At 40.1% G+C, this 14,776-nt stretch overlaps 1 protein-coding gene across 3 annotated transcripts in view; it reads left to right on the top strand.

Moving 5' to 3' along the window:
- The window catches only part of MICAL2 (microtubule associated monooxygenase, calponin and LIM domain containing 2), a 241,958-nt gene that overhangs the window by 216,007 nt on the left and 11,175 nt on the right, over window positions 1–14,776 (top strand). For all 3 annotated transcript variants that reach the window (XM_010830618.1, XM_010830615.1, XM_010830616.1), the window contains one exon: window positions 13,132–13,231. In XM_010830618.1, the coding sequence (XP_010828920.1) occupies window positions 13,132–13,231 (100 nt within the window). The remainder of the gene's footprint in view (window positions 1–13,131; window positions 13,232–14,776) is intronic.

Raw genomic sequence — 14,776 nt, 5'->3', positions numbered from 1 at the left:
CTCACAGCGCAGCAAATGGCAAGAGCAGCAGCGTGGTACAAGTTGCCCTGTATCTAAGTGCTGGGGTGTGGCCTGATAGACCCAGATGGCAGCTATGCACAGAGGGGATTGTACCACAGCAGAGGAACTCAGCAGCATCTGTAGCAAGCAGTCAACAAGCCAGCCCATTTCCCAGGAAGCAAGTAATCTACTTGACTGGTTGCAGAAGTGGCTCGGGATCATAGGATGGTCAGTCCTTGCTGTTTTGCACACTCAGCAAAGACATGCAGGAATGCTCAAGGTTTATGGCAGACTGCCTCTCTCAACAAATGGCAATAATCCACTTATTATATAGTCACCTCTATTTCCAGCCTCAGTAGCTACCTAGTCGAGCAATGGCCTTATTACAGAGATGGACCCAGTGAGGGCCAGACAGACTAAGATTCTCTTCCTAAAGAAGCCTTGGGTCCTCTCTCCATCGTGTGGATCCTCGGGTCACTGAGTTATGTGCTTCAGAGTTATGTGCTCTAGACAATTGCTTTACACAAAAAAATTGCCCATGACAGCTGTAAGAAATATGTTTTATATCACAGGTTATTAGTACATATAAATATATAATTGAATACAATGTTTCAAGAGATAATTTTAAACTTTACTACTTATAAAAGACCGATATTTTTTATTCTGTCTCTTTTCCTAGTGCTTGTTATGACCCACAAAGTTAATTTTACATCCCTCAGCTTTAAAAAACACTATTACAGTGATTTTACTTGAAAAAAATTTTTTAATTAAATACCCAAATGACTGCCTCTGCCAAGAGTACAGAATATGGTTCCTAAAACGTATGGAACAGCAGAATGGTGGAATATATACTGAAAAGCCCATTAACTACAACAAGACATTTTTGAAGATGTTGCTAGACTTTTAAGTGAGAGAAGTCTCTCAGGGCCAAGAAAGAGGGGGAAAAGAAGAAACATCTGCTAAAACCTATGTGTTCCAGGAAGGAAGCAAACACAGAAACAGTAATCCAGGGTTGCTTCGAGTCTAACAAGAAGTAGGGGTGCTAACCTTGGGATTCCCATGTTAAGCCAGGTCTCTAGAACTCTAAGACCAATTGTAGATTCTGTATCAAAGAGACCATGCTTCAGGTTAGGCTCTCAGGATTCAGACAGATTAAATTCAGTAAACTATGACCTTATAATAATTTTTTAAATCACCCGAAACACAAAGAAGTGAGCCACTCAGAATGAGATTCAAGCCAAACAAATTACCTACAAACAAAATTCTAGCAAATATGCTTTAATCAGGAAAAAAAAAAGATAAACCTAAGAGGCTGCTCTGAAATATTCAAGAAGAAATGGTGAATGCAAAAAATAATAAACACGTAAGTAAAACATTGTCAATATAAAATAGCATGCGTTTTTTTTTTTTTTTTTCCCAAAGATAGAACTAAAATACTGGACTAAAATGGACAGAAGTTGGGAGTTGAATGATTAGAAGTAAAGCATCCCAGGGTCCTTCTGTTGTTTAAAAGGATTGACTTTGTTAGAATATTTAAGAATAATGAATTGATGCTTTTGAACTGTGGTGTTGGAGAAAACTCTTGAGAGTCCCTTGGACTGCAAGGAGATCCAACCAGTCCATCATAAAGGAAATCAGTCCTTAACATTCATTGGAAAGACTGATGTTGAAGCTGAAACTTTCATACTTTGGCCATCTGATGCGAAGAGCTGACTCATTGGAAAAGACCCTGATGCTGGGAAAGATTGAAGGTACAAGGGGAAGGGGATGACAGAGAGTGAGATGGTTGGATGGCATCACCAACTCAATGGACATGAATTTGAGTAAACTCCGGGAGTTGGTGATGGACAGTGAGGCCTGGTGTGCTGCAGTCCATGGAGTCGCTACGGGTCAGACATGACTGAACAACTGAAATGAACTGAGCTGAGGATATTTTAAAATGCCTATTTAGATTTTAACTATAATTATGAAAAGAATAGGATAAAATGTATAACTTCAAATCAACTAGGGGAAACAGAGGGAGAAGAAATAAGAAAAAATAATCAACTAAACCAAACCCCCAATTCAATTCTAAACAGAAATTTTTAAGCATTTTTAAAAAGATAAAAAGCACAAAGATGATAGAAAACAAGTCTAAATATCTCAATAATTGTAGTGAAAGTCAATGATCAAAACAAGAGCCATTTATATGCTCTTTAGTAGACATGTATAAAGCATAAATAAGTGAAAGGATTAATGTAAAAAAGAAAAATGGCAAGTATATACTAGCTAAATAAGACAAATAAAGCTAGGGCAAATGGATCAAACCCACATCTCTTATATCTCCTGTATTGGCAGGCAGGTTCTTTACCACTAGTGCCTCCTGGGAAGCCCAGATAATTAATTTTTAGTAACAGAACTATGATTAGCAATAAACAGTGTCACTACATAATTTTAAAATGACCAACTCACCAAGAAGATTATGACAGTTTAAAATGTTGAACCTATAGCAGCCTCAAAATATATAAAACAAAAAATGACAAAACTTCAAGGAGAAATTTCTATTATCATGGCAGGAGGTTTTACTATATCTCTCCGTTAATGAGAGGCAAACAGACAAAACATTACTGTAAGTTTGAACATTGCAGTTAATAACTTTAATAAGGAAAGAAAGTGAAGTCACTCAGTCATGCCCGACTCTTTGTGACCCCCATGGAGTGTAGCCCACTAGGCTCCTCCATCCATGGAATTTTCTAGGCAAGAGTACTGGAGTGGGTTGCCATTTCCAATGGACATGTATAAAACCCTGCACCCTCAAATTAGAGGATGTGTGTTCTTTTCAAGTTTATATGATGATTTATAAAAATTGACCATGTTGGTTCATAAAGTAAATCTCAGAGAATCTATATTATACAGGCCACATTCTACACTACAATGTAACTAACTTAGAGATCAATAACCAACGGGTATTTTTTTAAATCATGCATTTGGAAAGTAAAAATATACATTTCTCTTGGGTCAAAAAAATAAAAAATATATTTTAAAAAATACTTTGAAATTTAAAATATAGTAAATATGAAAAGGAAAACAATAGATCAAAACTCATGGGATGCAGTGAAAATTGTTCTTAGAGGTATCGCCTTAAATACTTTTATTAGAAAGGAAGAAAGGCTTAAATCTACGAGCTAAGTGTCCAACTTCACTTAGAAAATGAAGAACAATATAAACCTAAAGAAAGAAGATAATAAATATATGAGCAAATGTTAACGAAACAGAGAATAAAGATAAAATAGGGTCAAATAAACCAAATGATTGTTCACTGAAAAAGTTAAAAGACTAAAGGCAGTCCTTTAAATTGATTTTTAAAAATAAAAAAGAAGAAATAAATAACAAGTGAAAGAGGCAGACATAACCATAGATATAGCAAAGATTCAAAAAGATAAAAGAATATAATTAACATTTAATTCAATGCATTTTAAAATTTGACAATCTAAGGGTGACTTAACAATCTTCATATTACCGAATTAAAGAGAAAACCATATGATTTCTCAATAGAAGAAGAAAATATAATTTGACAAAGTTCAACATTCATTTAGGATAAAAACTTTTAGCAAAAAAGAACTTTTTATTTTGCCTTCTTGGAGCTTAAAATTTTTTTATTATGTAAGTTTCACTGTATAGCGTGACAATTTGATGTCTGTATACACTAGAGAGTGGTCACCTCCACAAATCTAGTTACCATCTATCATCAAACAGGTGACCCCTTTTTCCCCATTTCATCCACCCCCTACTCCTTCCTTTCAGGTAATCACTGCTCTGATCTCTGTATCTATGACTTTGTTTTTGTTTTATTTTGTTTGTTAGATTCCATATATGAGTGAAATCCTATGGTATTTATTTTTCTCTGTGTGACTTCTCTTAGCATAGTACCTTCAAGGTCCATTCGTGTTGTCAAATGACAGGATTTCACTGTTTTTTAATGGCTAATATTTTGTATATATACCACATTTTTAAAATCCATTCATCAATTAGTGGACACAGGTTGTTTCCACATCTTGCTATTATAAGTAATGCTGCAATGAGCATAGGGCTTCATATGTCTCTTCAAATTGGTGTTTTTGTGTTCTTAGAAGTGAAATTGCTGAGTCAGAACTTTCTGAATTTGAAACATATCTTCCAAAACCCTGTAGCAAACAGCATTGTTTAATGGTAAAATAGTAGAAGCATTTCTTTTAAAATCAGTAACAGGAGAGGATGCTTGCCATCACCTCTTCTATTCAACATTGCACAGGAGACCAGCCAGTCCAGTAAGACAGAGATAAAATGGCACAAGCTTTGGGAAGGAAGAAACAAATTTTTGTCATTTCCAGATGATAGAATTAACCACATTGAAACCCAAAAGAATGTACAGATGATTTTTTTTAAATAATAAGAGTCTATATCATGTGATTGGAAATAAGATCAAAATAGAAAAATCAATTGCATTTCCATATCTCAGCATTGGTTTCTAGAAAATGAAATAACAAAGAAGATATCATTTATATTTAGCATAAAAACACAATGTGCCTAGGAATAAATCTAAGAAAAAATATGCACATCCTTTATGGAGCCAATTTGAATACTTCACTGAGAGCCATCAACACACCCAAATATAATCTCACATATATGAAAACTTGATATAAGCTAGCAGTAGCATTGCAACTCACAGGAGATCAGTGATTCTGGGACAACTGGCTTTCCGTACAGGAAAAAAATGAAGTTGAACCTTATCTTAAACCATATAATCAATGTCATAAAAATTAAAGACTTTAATTTGAAATGTTAAGAATCTCTTAGACTTCAAGTTGGTAGTCTATAGACATCATAAAGGAAAGGAAAAAAATAAGCCACTAATTTGGAAAATAAGATTTGCGATAAATATAACCAGAAAAGAAAACCTACTAATTTGGAAAATGTATTTGTAACAAATATAACAAATATTCAGTATTCCAGAATATGTAAAGAACTCTTACAAATCAATAAGAGATTAACAACTCCATATAAAAATAGGCAAATGGTATAAATATACATTTCACAAAAGAATAGTAATAGTTTTACTCAGTTGTGTCCAACTCTTTGTGACCCCTCTGACTGTAGCCTGCCAGGGTCCTCTGTCCATGGAATTCTCCAGCAAGGATACTGAAGTGGGTTGCTATTCCCTTCTCCATAGGATCTTTCCAATACAGGGATCGAACCCGGGTCTCCTGCATTGCAGGCAGATTCTTTACCATCTGAGCCACCAGGGAAGTCCTAGGTCTCACAGAAGAATATTCATTAGTAATTAGGAAAATGCAAATTTATATTACTATAAATTTATACTATTATACTATTATATATTATACATAATACAAATTTATACTATTATATTTTCAAAAGCTTATAAAATCTGATAATACTAAGTATTTGGCAAGGGTAAGGAATAAAGGGAGCTTTTATTCAATGTTAGTGGGAGTATGAAAAGTGAAAGTGAAGTCACTCAGTCACATCCGGCTCTGTTGTGACGCCTTGGACTGTGGCCTATCAGGCTCCTCCGTCCATGGGATTTTCCAGGCAAGAGTACTGGAGTGGGTTGCCATTTCCTTCTCCAGGGGATCTTCCTGACCCAGGGATTGAACTCAGGTCTCTCGCATTGTAGGCAGACACTTTACCCTTTGAGCCACCAGGGGAAGACAGTGGGAATATAAACAGCCACAAATCTTTGGAAAACAATTTGACTTTATGCTGAAAGCTGAATATTTGCATACCTACTACTCAAGAATTTCATTCCTAATTATATATTCCAGAGAAACTCATACCCACATGAACCAGAAGATATATACAGCAATGTTCACGGTAGCATCATCCACAGTAGCAAACTACTACCAACAACCTAGCTATCCATTAACAGAAAAATGGATAAACTGTAGTACAGTTAACTGTGGCACATACAACTGAATATTATAAATACAGCGGTGAAAATGAGCAGCATAGAGGCATTTTAGAAGCATATAGAAAGAATTTAAAATAAGCAAGTTGTAGAAGACTACATATATTATGATATCATTTCAGTAAAATTCAAAAGCAAGAAAAACTTCATTTATGGTGACTAGATAGGTAGCTAAAAGCAAAATAAAAACAAAAAGCTGTTTAATAAAGGAAGGGCTAGAATTTATGGTTTTCAGCTGCAGTCCCTGACTCCCAGAATGGAATCATGTCCTACTTTCCAGTATCCAGTTTTTGTCAAGACTGAATCAGACCAGACCCCCAGTGTAGCATTCTGGATTACCACCATCATGTGTAAGGAGCTGTGGGAAGTCAAGTACCCAGAGTGCTGGGTACAGGAGGCCTGGCTAGAGATGAAATGAAATAGGCCCATGGATGTGCACAGGAGCTAAGAGCGACCAGAGGCCAGAGAGCCAGAGGCAGGGGCTGAAACCCACCATGTGAGGGAAATCCCACTGCTACCAAGGATTCTGGCTGTGATTACTCTAATGCCCTTTCGTGCTCCAGATCATCACTGAGGATGTCAAGGGCATTGTCAGAATTGCAGGAAAAACCAAAGTAGAATTTCTCATAGGTTCTGAGGAGGTGGGAAATCACATCTAAAGATTTAGATAGTTGTGAATCAGAGAGGAACACAAGACCCAACTTGGAAAAACCACACCCCAATACACAGAGGAGCATTCAGCATTACCGACAAAAGGAAATGGTTAACAAGCCATGACTTTAAAGAATAGATTGTTCATTTAGTCTGTTATTCTCCACTGAGAAAAAGTTCTGGATGTTAAGTACCAGTCCCTCTATTGTAAGCAGGGACTAAATGCTGTCAGGCTAGGTGATTTAAACTCAATTGTGTATATGTTTGTGGGGGGGTGGTGGGGAGGGGAGTATTGAATTTCAGTAGGGAGTGACAAATTTTGCTTTGTGTTTTTGAGAGCTCACTAGGGACAAGAGGGTCAACTTATATGACCCCGTTAGTAAAAAGCTGTTTTATATTGAGTTTTGATGACTTTAATTTGCCTAACAAGAGGATCCTTGCATCTTGTCTAGGAGAAAGCATGTTACGAGGGCACAGGGACAAAGGAAGAACCAGTGCATGGTGGCCACAGCAGGGGTGGCATTCACAGCCAGAGGCTGCTCACCTTCGGGTTGTGCCATTCTAGCTGCATCCTGGTTCCCAGGTGCAGGAGTCACATCCCTGTCCTGGAAGGGTGTGCAGTTCACCAACACCCGTGAGACCAGCTGGAGGTGTGGCTGAGCTCACGGTCTGTGTAGGCAGTCTCTAGGCTTCCTCCCAAGCAAGTGTTGATGATCCAGCCGTATGATCTCTCTGTTTATGTGGAGACAAATATATATATATATATATATTATTATTTAAGTGCTTTTATTAATCTCAAGGGAAGTTACCTGATAAAGTTTAGCTACAGATAATCAAGTCAGGGATTACACTCTAGCTGAGTTTTAGAGATATACAGCAAATAGTCCACACAGAAACATAGAACTGGATGCTGGAAGAAGCACCAGCACAGTAGTAATAATGGAACGATTTACTGAATGTTTACTATGTCCAAGCACCATGGTCAACATTTTACATGCATCTCGTCATTTCATCCCCATAACCAATTTATGAGACGGAGACTGTGATCACTGCATTTTTCTCTTTTGTTTTTTGGCTGCATAAGCAGCATATGGGCTCTTAGTTCCCCAATCTTAGATCAAACCCATGACCCCTGTAGTGGCAGTCTTAACCACTGGACTGCCAGGCAAGTCCCCACCCCCATTTTTCAGGGGAGGAGACTGAGGCAGAAAGAGGTGAGGTTACTTGGCCAAGGTCACACATTGTAAGTGGGAGAGACTTTTGAGGTCTGATCGACCTCAAAGCCCACTCCCTCTGCCTCTTCACTCTACTACATCTACAGTGATGAGCAATGCTCTTCGAGACTTCATTAGGACCTACAGAGAAGCTCTCTGGTGGGTAGTGAGGTGATGGAAATCTCAGTGCATTGTTCGGGTTGAGAGCAAGGCAAGCCTGGGCTAGGCACCGTCTGCCTGTACCCAATGTCTTGGGAAAGCAGATTCCCTAGAAATCTGCACTTGATTCCATGTTCAAAGATCCTCAAAAGTAATTTTGACTACTGAGGAAAGGAAGAGTCTAAGAATAAACTGTAGGCTATAAAATTGCAAATTATTCCACTCAAGAAAGTAAATTAAATTGATTGATTCAGTTCAATCTGTGTTTGTTGAATACAGCATCAATAGAAATCAATGAGGCTGCACAACTCTCAGAGGGACCACATTTTAGAAAGACTGAAGAAGGGACATAAATGCAGGGTAAAAGTCTGGCTTGAACCTGTAGGTAGAATGTAGCGAAGAGGCTGAATCTGAAAAACAACAACAAAAAACACTCTCAAGACAGCAGAACAGTGCTGTTTCTTTTGGATTGAGAACAAGGCAAGGACAGCCCCAGAGCTGAGACAGATGGTTTAATGTTACATGACTGGGGAGGGGCAGGGTTTTCTTCTCTCAGCCTTTCTGTTTTCTTAATCAAGGAAAATGGCCCTCAATCTAGAAATGTTAAGCAAGTATCTAGATGAGGAAATTAAATCTGGATAGGTGAGAGAAATGGGAGAGCAAGGAATTCAGGTTTCTCAGCCGTGGTGAAAGATGATACGTTCACAATAGAGTATGTCTTCAATGTGACCTTACTCAATCAGAATTTGCTTATTGACCGAATTAACCCCCTGGTGTTGAAATAACTTGCAGAAATGACCCCAGTCTTTGAAAACTCAGGAAAAATTCCAGAACCAAAGGACTAGAAATGGGTATATTTTCTAGTTTCATATGAGAAAGAAACATGAGTTCTGATCTTTGTCAAAATTCTAGAAAGAATTATTAAAGAAACTGTGGATATTGAGACAGAAATTTAGGAACCACAGGCGTTTACTTAGACGCTGTGGAAAATAAATGTCATTTCCTCTTCTGGGTGGCATTTTGAGGTTTGTCATGCCAATGGGCACAACAGGCTTTGTGAAGCTTGATTTTGGAAAATTGTTTTGTTATTAATATTAAAGTTTTTAATAAGATCCTAGTGGACAAGGTATAGAAATGGGGGCTGGATGATACTAGTTGGGTGCCATGCATTTAAAATTTGTAGGACAGTCTTGCCCAAAGGGTAAGAAAGGTCCCTGCGGGGCTAGATGGCTCTGCTCTTGGTCCAGTTCCATCTGATGTTTCATTTCTCAATATCACATGAAGATGCAAGATGCCCTATTTACCAGTTCACAGAAATCCCAAACGAGGAGAAATGTGTCAGGTGAATAAAATATCCCAAAGATTCCCCCTTAATGGAACAAAATAAGATGATATTTAACAAGGCACAAGTAAGTCTTGAATTAGTTTTAGAAGATCAGTTGCACAAGTTGAATATGAAGTCCTCAGACTTCACCACTCCTGGTGTGGGAAGACAAGATTCAAGTGCGAGTTAGGAAGAGCCAGGTGAAGACACTGCTGCTGGAAGGACTCCTGCAATTCCAGGGCTCAAGGTGAAGATGTAAGCGTGTCTCTCCATTCTGGCCTGTTGATATTTTGTTTGATTCTGGACTCTCCTTAAGATATGTTCTGGGAAATTAGAAGGCAAATAGAGGTGGACAGCTCTTTTATGATAAAATGATAAATGACCTAGAGGTACTGACTCTGAAATAAGAAAACTACAGTGGATCATGAGATCAGTCTTCAAATATCTGAATGTCTTTCGCGTAAAATACAGAGTTATGCGTTCTCTATTTGCCTCCAGAGGGCAAAATTGGACTCAGTGGCGAATAGCCAACCCATTGACGAGCAATAGAAGTTTTCAGTACTTGAGAGTACACAGCTCTGCAGTGGGCTTCTTGGACAGCAGGGCATTCCACCATCCACGGAGAATTACTGTAGAGGCTGGAGCGGAGGGTGGGAGAGGAAATTCCTTTGTGCCTCAATGGCTGGGAGAGATGACTCCTAAGTGATCTTCCATCATGTACATTACATGATTTGAATAATGACCATTACTATTTATTGAGTTTATACTCAGTGCCAGGGCTGGGTTAAGGTCTTTGAATGCACAATCCCATTGTATCTTTAAACAGATGAGGAGACTGAGGCTCAGGGAGGCTGTTAAGAACTCAAGCCCCCACAGTGACAGGTCAAAGAATGGAAGTTTGATCCTAAATCTGAATTTAAAGTATATGTTTTTAACATCTATGTCATATATATGATCTGCAGTCTATAAATTTCATTCTTCCATTCAGCAACTAATGCCCTGGAATGCCTTGTTCTTCATCTCCTCCTGCCCCTGGAAAACTCCCACTCATCCACTTAGACTGAGCTCACCTGCTGTCTCCTCTCTGAGGTTTCCCCACTTCCTCCATATAAGATGAATCACTTCCCTCCTGTGTTGCATGGCAGGGGGCACATTGTATCCCGTTTGGCTGTGTGGTGTTGGTTTCCCCACTGGATTGCAAGGTCCCAGTTTCCTGGATAGCTGGAGCCAGTGCTTATCCATCCCTGGCCCTCAGCACCACCAACAGTGCTCAGAAGATGTTGGTATTCAACAGGTTTATAAGTTCTTTTATTCATTCATTCATTCAAGAAACCTAAGAAAGAATAACACTTATTTCTCTTTCCCTTTTAATCCTTCCTGCACCAACTCTAGGTATCATTCTCCTGCTCAACCACCTTTAGTGTCCCTTTGTATTTACAGCATAAAGTGCAAAAGCCTTAGCACGGCGTTCAGGGGCCTCTGTGATGAGATGGTCATACACTTTGAGGTCTCATGGGCTACCTTCTATGTCTCCTTAGCCCTTCCTGATCTCTGTCGCCACCATCTTCTATCCTCTTGTCTTTGCTCATATTGTTTCCTCTTATTGAACTGTTCTCTCCCACCCTCAGTGTTTCCTCTCAAAGTGTTATCCTTTCTTCAATACCCCAGTTCAAACATCACCTCCCCTGGGAAGCCCAGCCTCATATCCTGACCAGAAAACCCCTCCCTGCTGTGTATTCCCAGAGGCCTTTTTTTGTTGTAGCGACAGTTTTCTGATATTCTATTTTATTCTAGCTTTTTGGTCTATCTGATACAAAAGATTATCTAACAATACCCTTTTCAGCAGATACCATGCCTTGCTGCTGCTGCTGCTGCTAAGTCGCTTCAGTCATGTCCGACTCTGTGCAACCCCATAGACGGCAGCCCACCAGGCTCCCCTGTCCCTGGGATTCTTCAGGCAAAAACACCAGAGTGGGTGGCCATTTCCTTCTCCAATGAATGAAAGTGAAAAGTGAAAGTGAAGTCGCTCAGTCATGTCTGACTCTTAGAGACCCCATGGACTGCAGCCTACCAGGCTCCTCCATCCATGGGATTTTCCAGGCAAGAGTACTGGAGTAGGGTGCCATTGCCTTCTCCGATACCATGCCTTACTATCTCTAAAATTCTGGTGATAAATAGCATTATCTATCACTGTATCCCCAGTACCTAAGGCAATACCCGACTCCTATTCTGTAAACAGGTGTTATTGAATGAATGAATTAATTAATCAGAAGTCAAGTTCTGCATTGTAGCACCAGTTTGTACATTAACTAAATATATAATTTGGGACATTGCACATCAATCACTCTGGACCCCAGTTTCCATATCAATAAAAGAGTGATCAAGGAGACAGGGAGAAAGAGAACTCATTTTTATGGATGACTTTGCAATGTGCTAGGGGCTTTATTTACTTTATGGGGCTGTGAGAGGAATGGAGGGAGTAATGAGGGGAGAGGGGTATACAGGCAGAGAAGAGTATGAGCTTAGGATAAGGCTCTCCTGAACTCAAGCCCTGGCTCTGCCACTTACTAACTCTGAGCTTGAGTACGTTATTCTAATCTTTCAAACTTCTGTTTCTTCAGCCATCAAGTGGTGATAACAAGGGAACCTACTGGTGAGTTTATTGTGAGGATTCAGTGAGGTATTGCATATAAGGTACTTAGCCCATTGGCTGGCATGTAACCCTGCGTTGTCAATAGCAGCTCTTTATTATGATTCTATTACCTGTGTGCCTTCTTGTTTAGTTTATCCCATGAAGAAGCAGAGGTTCTGAGAGGTTAAACCACTTGCCCAAGGTCACACACATTTTCCGACTGCCCTGTTTTCCTCTCTACCTTTGGGACAGAGGATGAGATGGTTGGATGGCATCACTGACTCAATGGATGAGTCTGAGCAAACTCCAGGAGATAGTGAAGGACAAGGGAAGCATGGCATGCTGCAGTTCCTAGGGTGGCAAAGAGTCAGACACGACTTAGCAACTGAACAACAAACAACAGCAATGAGACTTACCAAGTTAAATCCTTGGAGAATGGCCGTGAGCTTTGCAACACAGCTTGTGTTCCCATTTCAGGGTGAGATACTAGAAAGCCACTGATGTTACTACTTCTCTCCTAAATTTTAACATTTTATTATCTAAACATTTAGCATCTAACACTGAATATCTAAAAGCAATGTGAATTTTATCATGATAATTCTTCTGTTTAATAAAGGAATAAAGGTCATAATCTAAGTTATAAGTGTATATGGATAAAACTTTTTCCCTATGAGACTCAAAGCTAATAACTTTTCCCCTCTAATCATTTGGCTTTTCTTTGTGCAAAAAAACCAAAATGCCAGTTACCACTCTTCTATAACTAAATGGTATGTGAACTTTCCTGCCCCACAGCCAACCTGGGCACTCAGTAGGCATTCGATTCAGAAGAAAAGGAGATAGTAACCAGCAGGGTTATTAGGGCTTTCTTTGGTGGTGGATATGATATACAAATGTGTAGAAATTTTATGGAAGACACTCATATATTCAGAGGAGGGTCATTAGTGTGGCAGGCCATTGTCAAGGGTATACGAACCTTCGAACTGGAGTATTCACGCCCTAAATGTCCAAGGGGACCGCCCCTAGAGCATGCGCAGGTGTGTTTTATTTGTTATGCCCATGACCTTGAGGCTTCAACAGGCCATCAGGGGGCTGCCACCTGCAGAGCCCTTTTTGCTACAAACATGGCCCCGTAAAGTAGCTTCAAAGCAGTTTGATCATGGGAAGAGAAATGCCAATCTAACCCATTTGCCATTGATTTCTTAAGCAGATTCAGGCACACAGGATGAAGCACAGCTTTTGCAGGAATGGCTTAAGCTGGTTCTGGAGAAGAATAAATTAATGCGATATGAGTCAGAGCTCCTGATCATGTAAGTAAGGCAACACGGATAACAGTGAGACCTAAAAGCAAGCAGGGGAGGGAGGGTGGCAGTGGGGTGGCCCACCCTCCTCGGTTGAAGTCCCAGGATTTTTCTCCTTGTGCATACAGAATTGTGATTGAGACAAATTGGGATTTGAGGTCTTGCATATCATGCTGGCATTAGTACAGAGAATCTTCAGTTGTCTGTTCTCTGCTGTGGAGTCCTATGGCTAAAATGATTTCAGGTAATAGGTCTGGGCTGGAGGGCATGTGGATAAGGCACTTGCAGTCCATTCCTGCCCCCCAGGGCAGAGGAGACCCACCTGCAGTCACACATCTGCAATGGGGTAGCATATGTCTGGCCTCTGAGTGTGAACAATGGGAAGGGCTTCCTTACCACTCCTTGTGGCATTAATGGATTGAAGGTGGAGATCTGTCTGGCTGTCCTCTGGATAAGAGGCTGCAGTCTGGCTGGGAGATCAGAAAGTAGAGATGGATCTCACTGCACTCTGAGAAAGTTGAAGGTCACTTTACCTGTCACCATCCTGGAGGGAAAGAAAGTGACATTTAATATAAACTGACTAAGCACCAGGTTGTACAGGGTGCTTTCACTTATGCTGACCCATTTCATTTTCACCCAACCCTGGGAAATAATTTGGGGAGTCTTAAAGGGGTCTAATAAATTCTATTCCTTGTCTCTGCCTGGATTCTGAACTGGGTAAGAAATAAGACTACTGGGTCAACAGATGGAACATTAAACTAAGGCATTTATTACTGACCATAGCTAGCATGGCTAAATATGAGAGTCCAAGAAAGCTTGCTAATTATATTCATTTCCTAGGGCTGGACTAACATGTTACCACAAACAGGATGGCTTACAGTAATAGAGAGGTATTCTCTCACAGTTCTGGAAGACTGAAGCTGAGGTGTTAGGGGGGGCCAGGCTCTGGGGGAGAATCCTGCCTTCCCTCTTTGGCTCAGCAGGCTCCAGGCATCCCTTGGCTTGTGGCTGCATCACTCCAGACTCTGCCTCTATCTTCACGCGGCCTTTTCTCTGTATCTGTGTCTGCTCTTGTAGAAATACTTGCCACTCAGTTTAGAGCCCACCAGGATAATCCAGAATATTTTCATCTCAAGGTTCTTAACTTTCCATCCTCAAAGACTCTTTTCCAAATAAGGTCACATTCAAAGATTCTAGAGGTTAGGATAGCTTGGGTGTTCACCATGGAACCAAACTTCAGAATTAGACACACTTACCTCCCTAGTCACAAAATGTAGTGAATCACTTGCTTAGGGGTAAGGCTTTTACCCGAGACCGGGGGAGGGGGGTGCGGGGGCTCATCGGGGGGCAATTTCCATCTCTGCCTCCTCCCTCCAGGGATATTTGACAATATCTGAAGACGTTTTTGTCTAAGACAACTGGGAGGTGCTACTGATATCTAGGGAGGGGAGGCCAAGGGTGCTGCCGAACATTCCACAGGCAGCCCCACTTCCTTCACCACCACAGAATTACCCAGCCCCAAACGTCAGTAGTGTCAAGGCTGAGAAATCTTGC

This window comes from Bison bison, unplaced genomic scaffold (assembly GCF_000754665.1).
Source record: "Bison bison bison isolate TAMUID 2011002044 unplaced genomic scaffold, Bison_UMD1.0 scf7180017864518, whole genome shotgun sequence".
NCBI lineage: Eukaryota > Metazoa > Chordata > Mammalia > Artiodactyla > Bovidae > Bison > Bison bison.
Note: the sequence above shows the minus strand (reverse complement) of the source record. Positions and strands in the feature narration are given on the sequence as shown.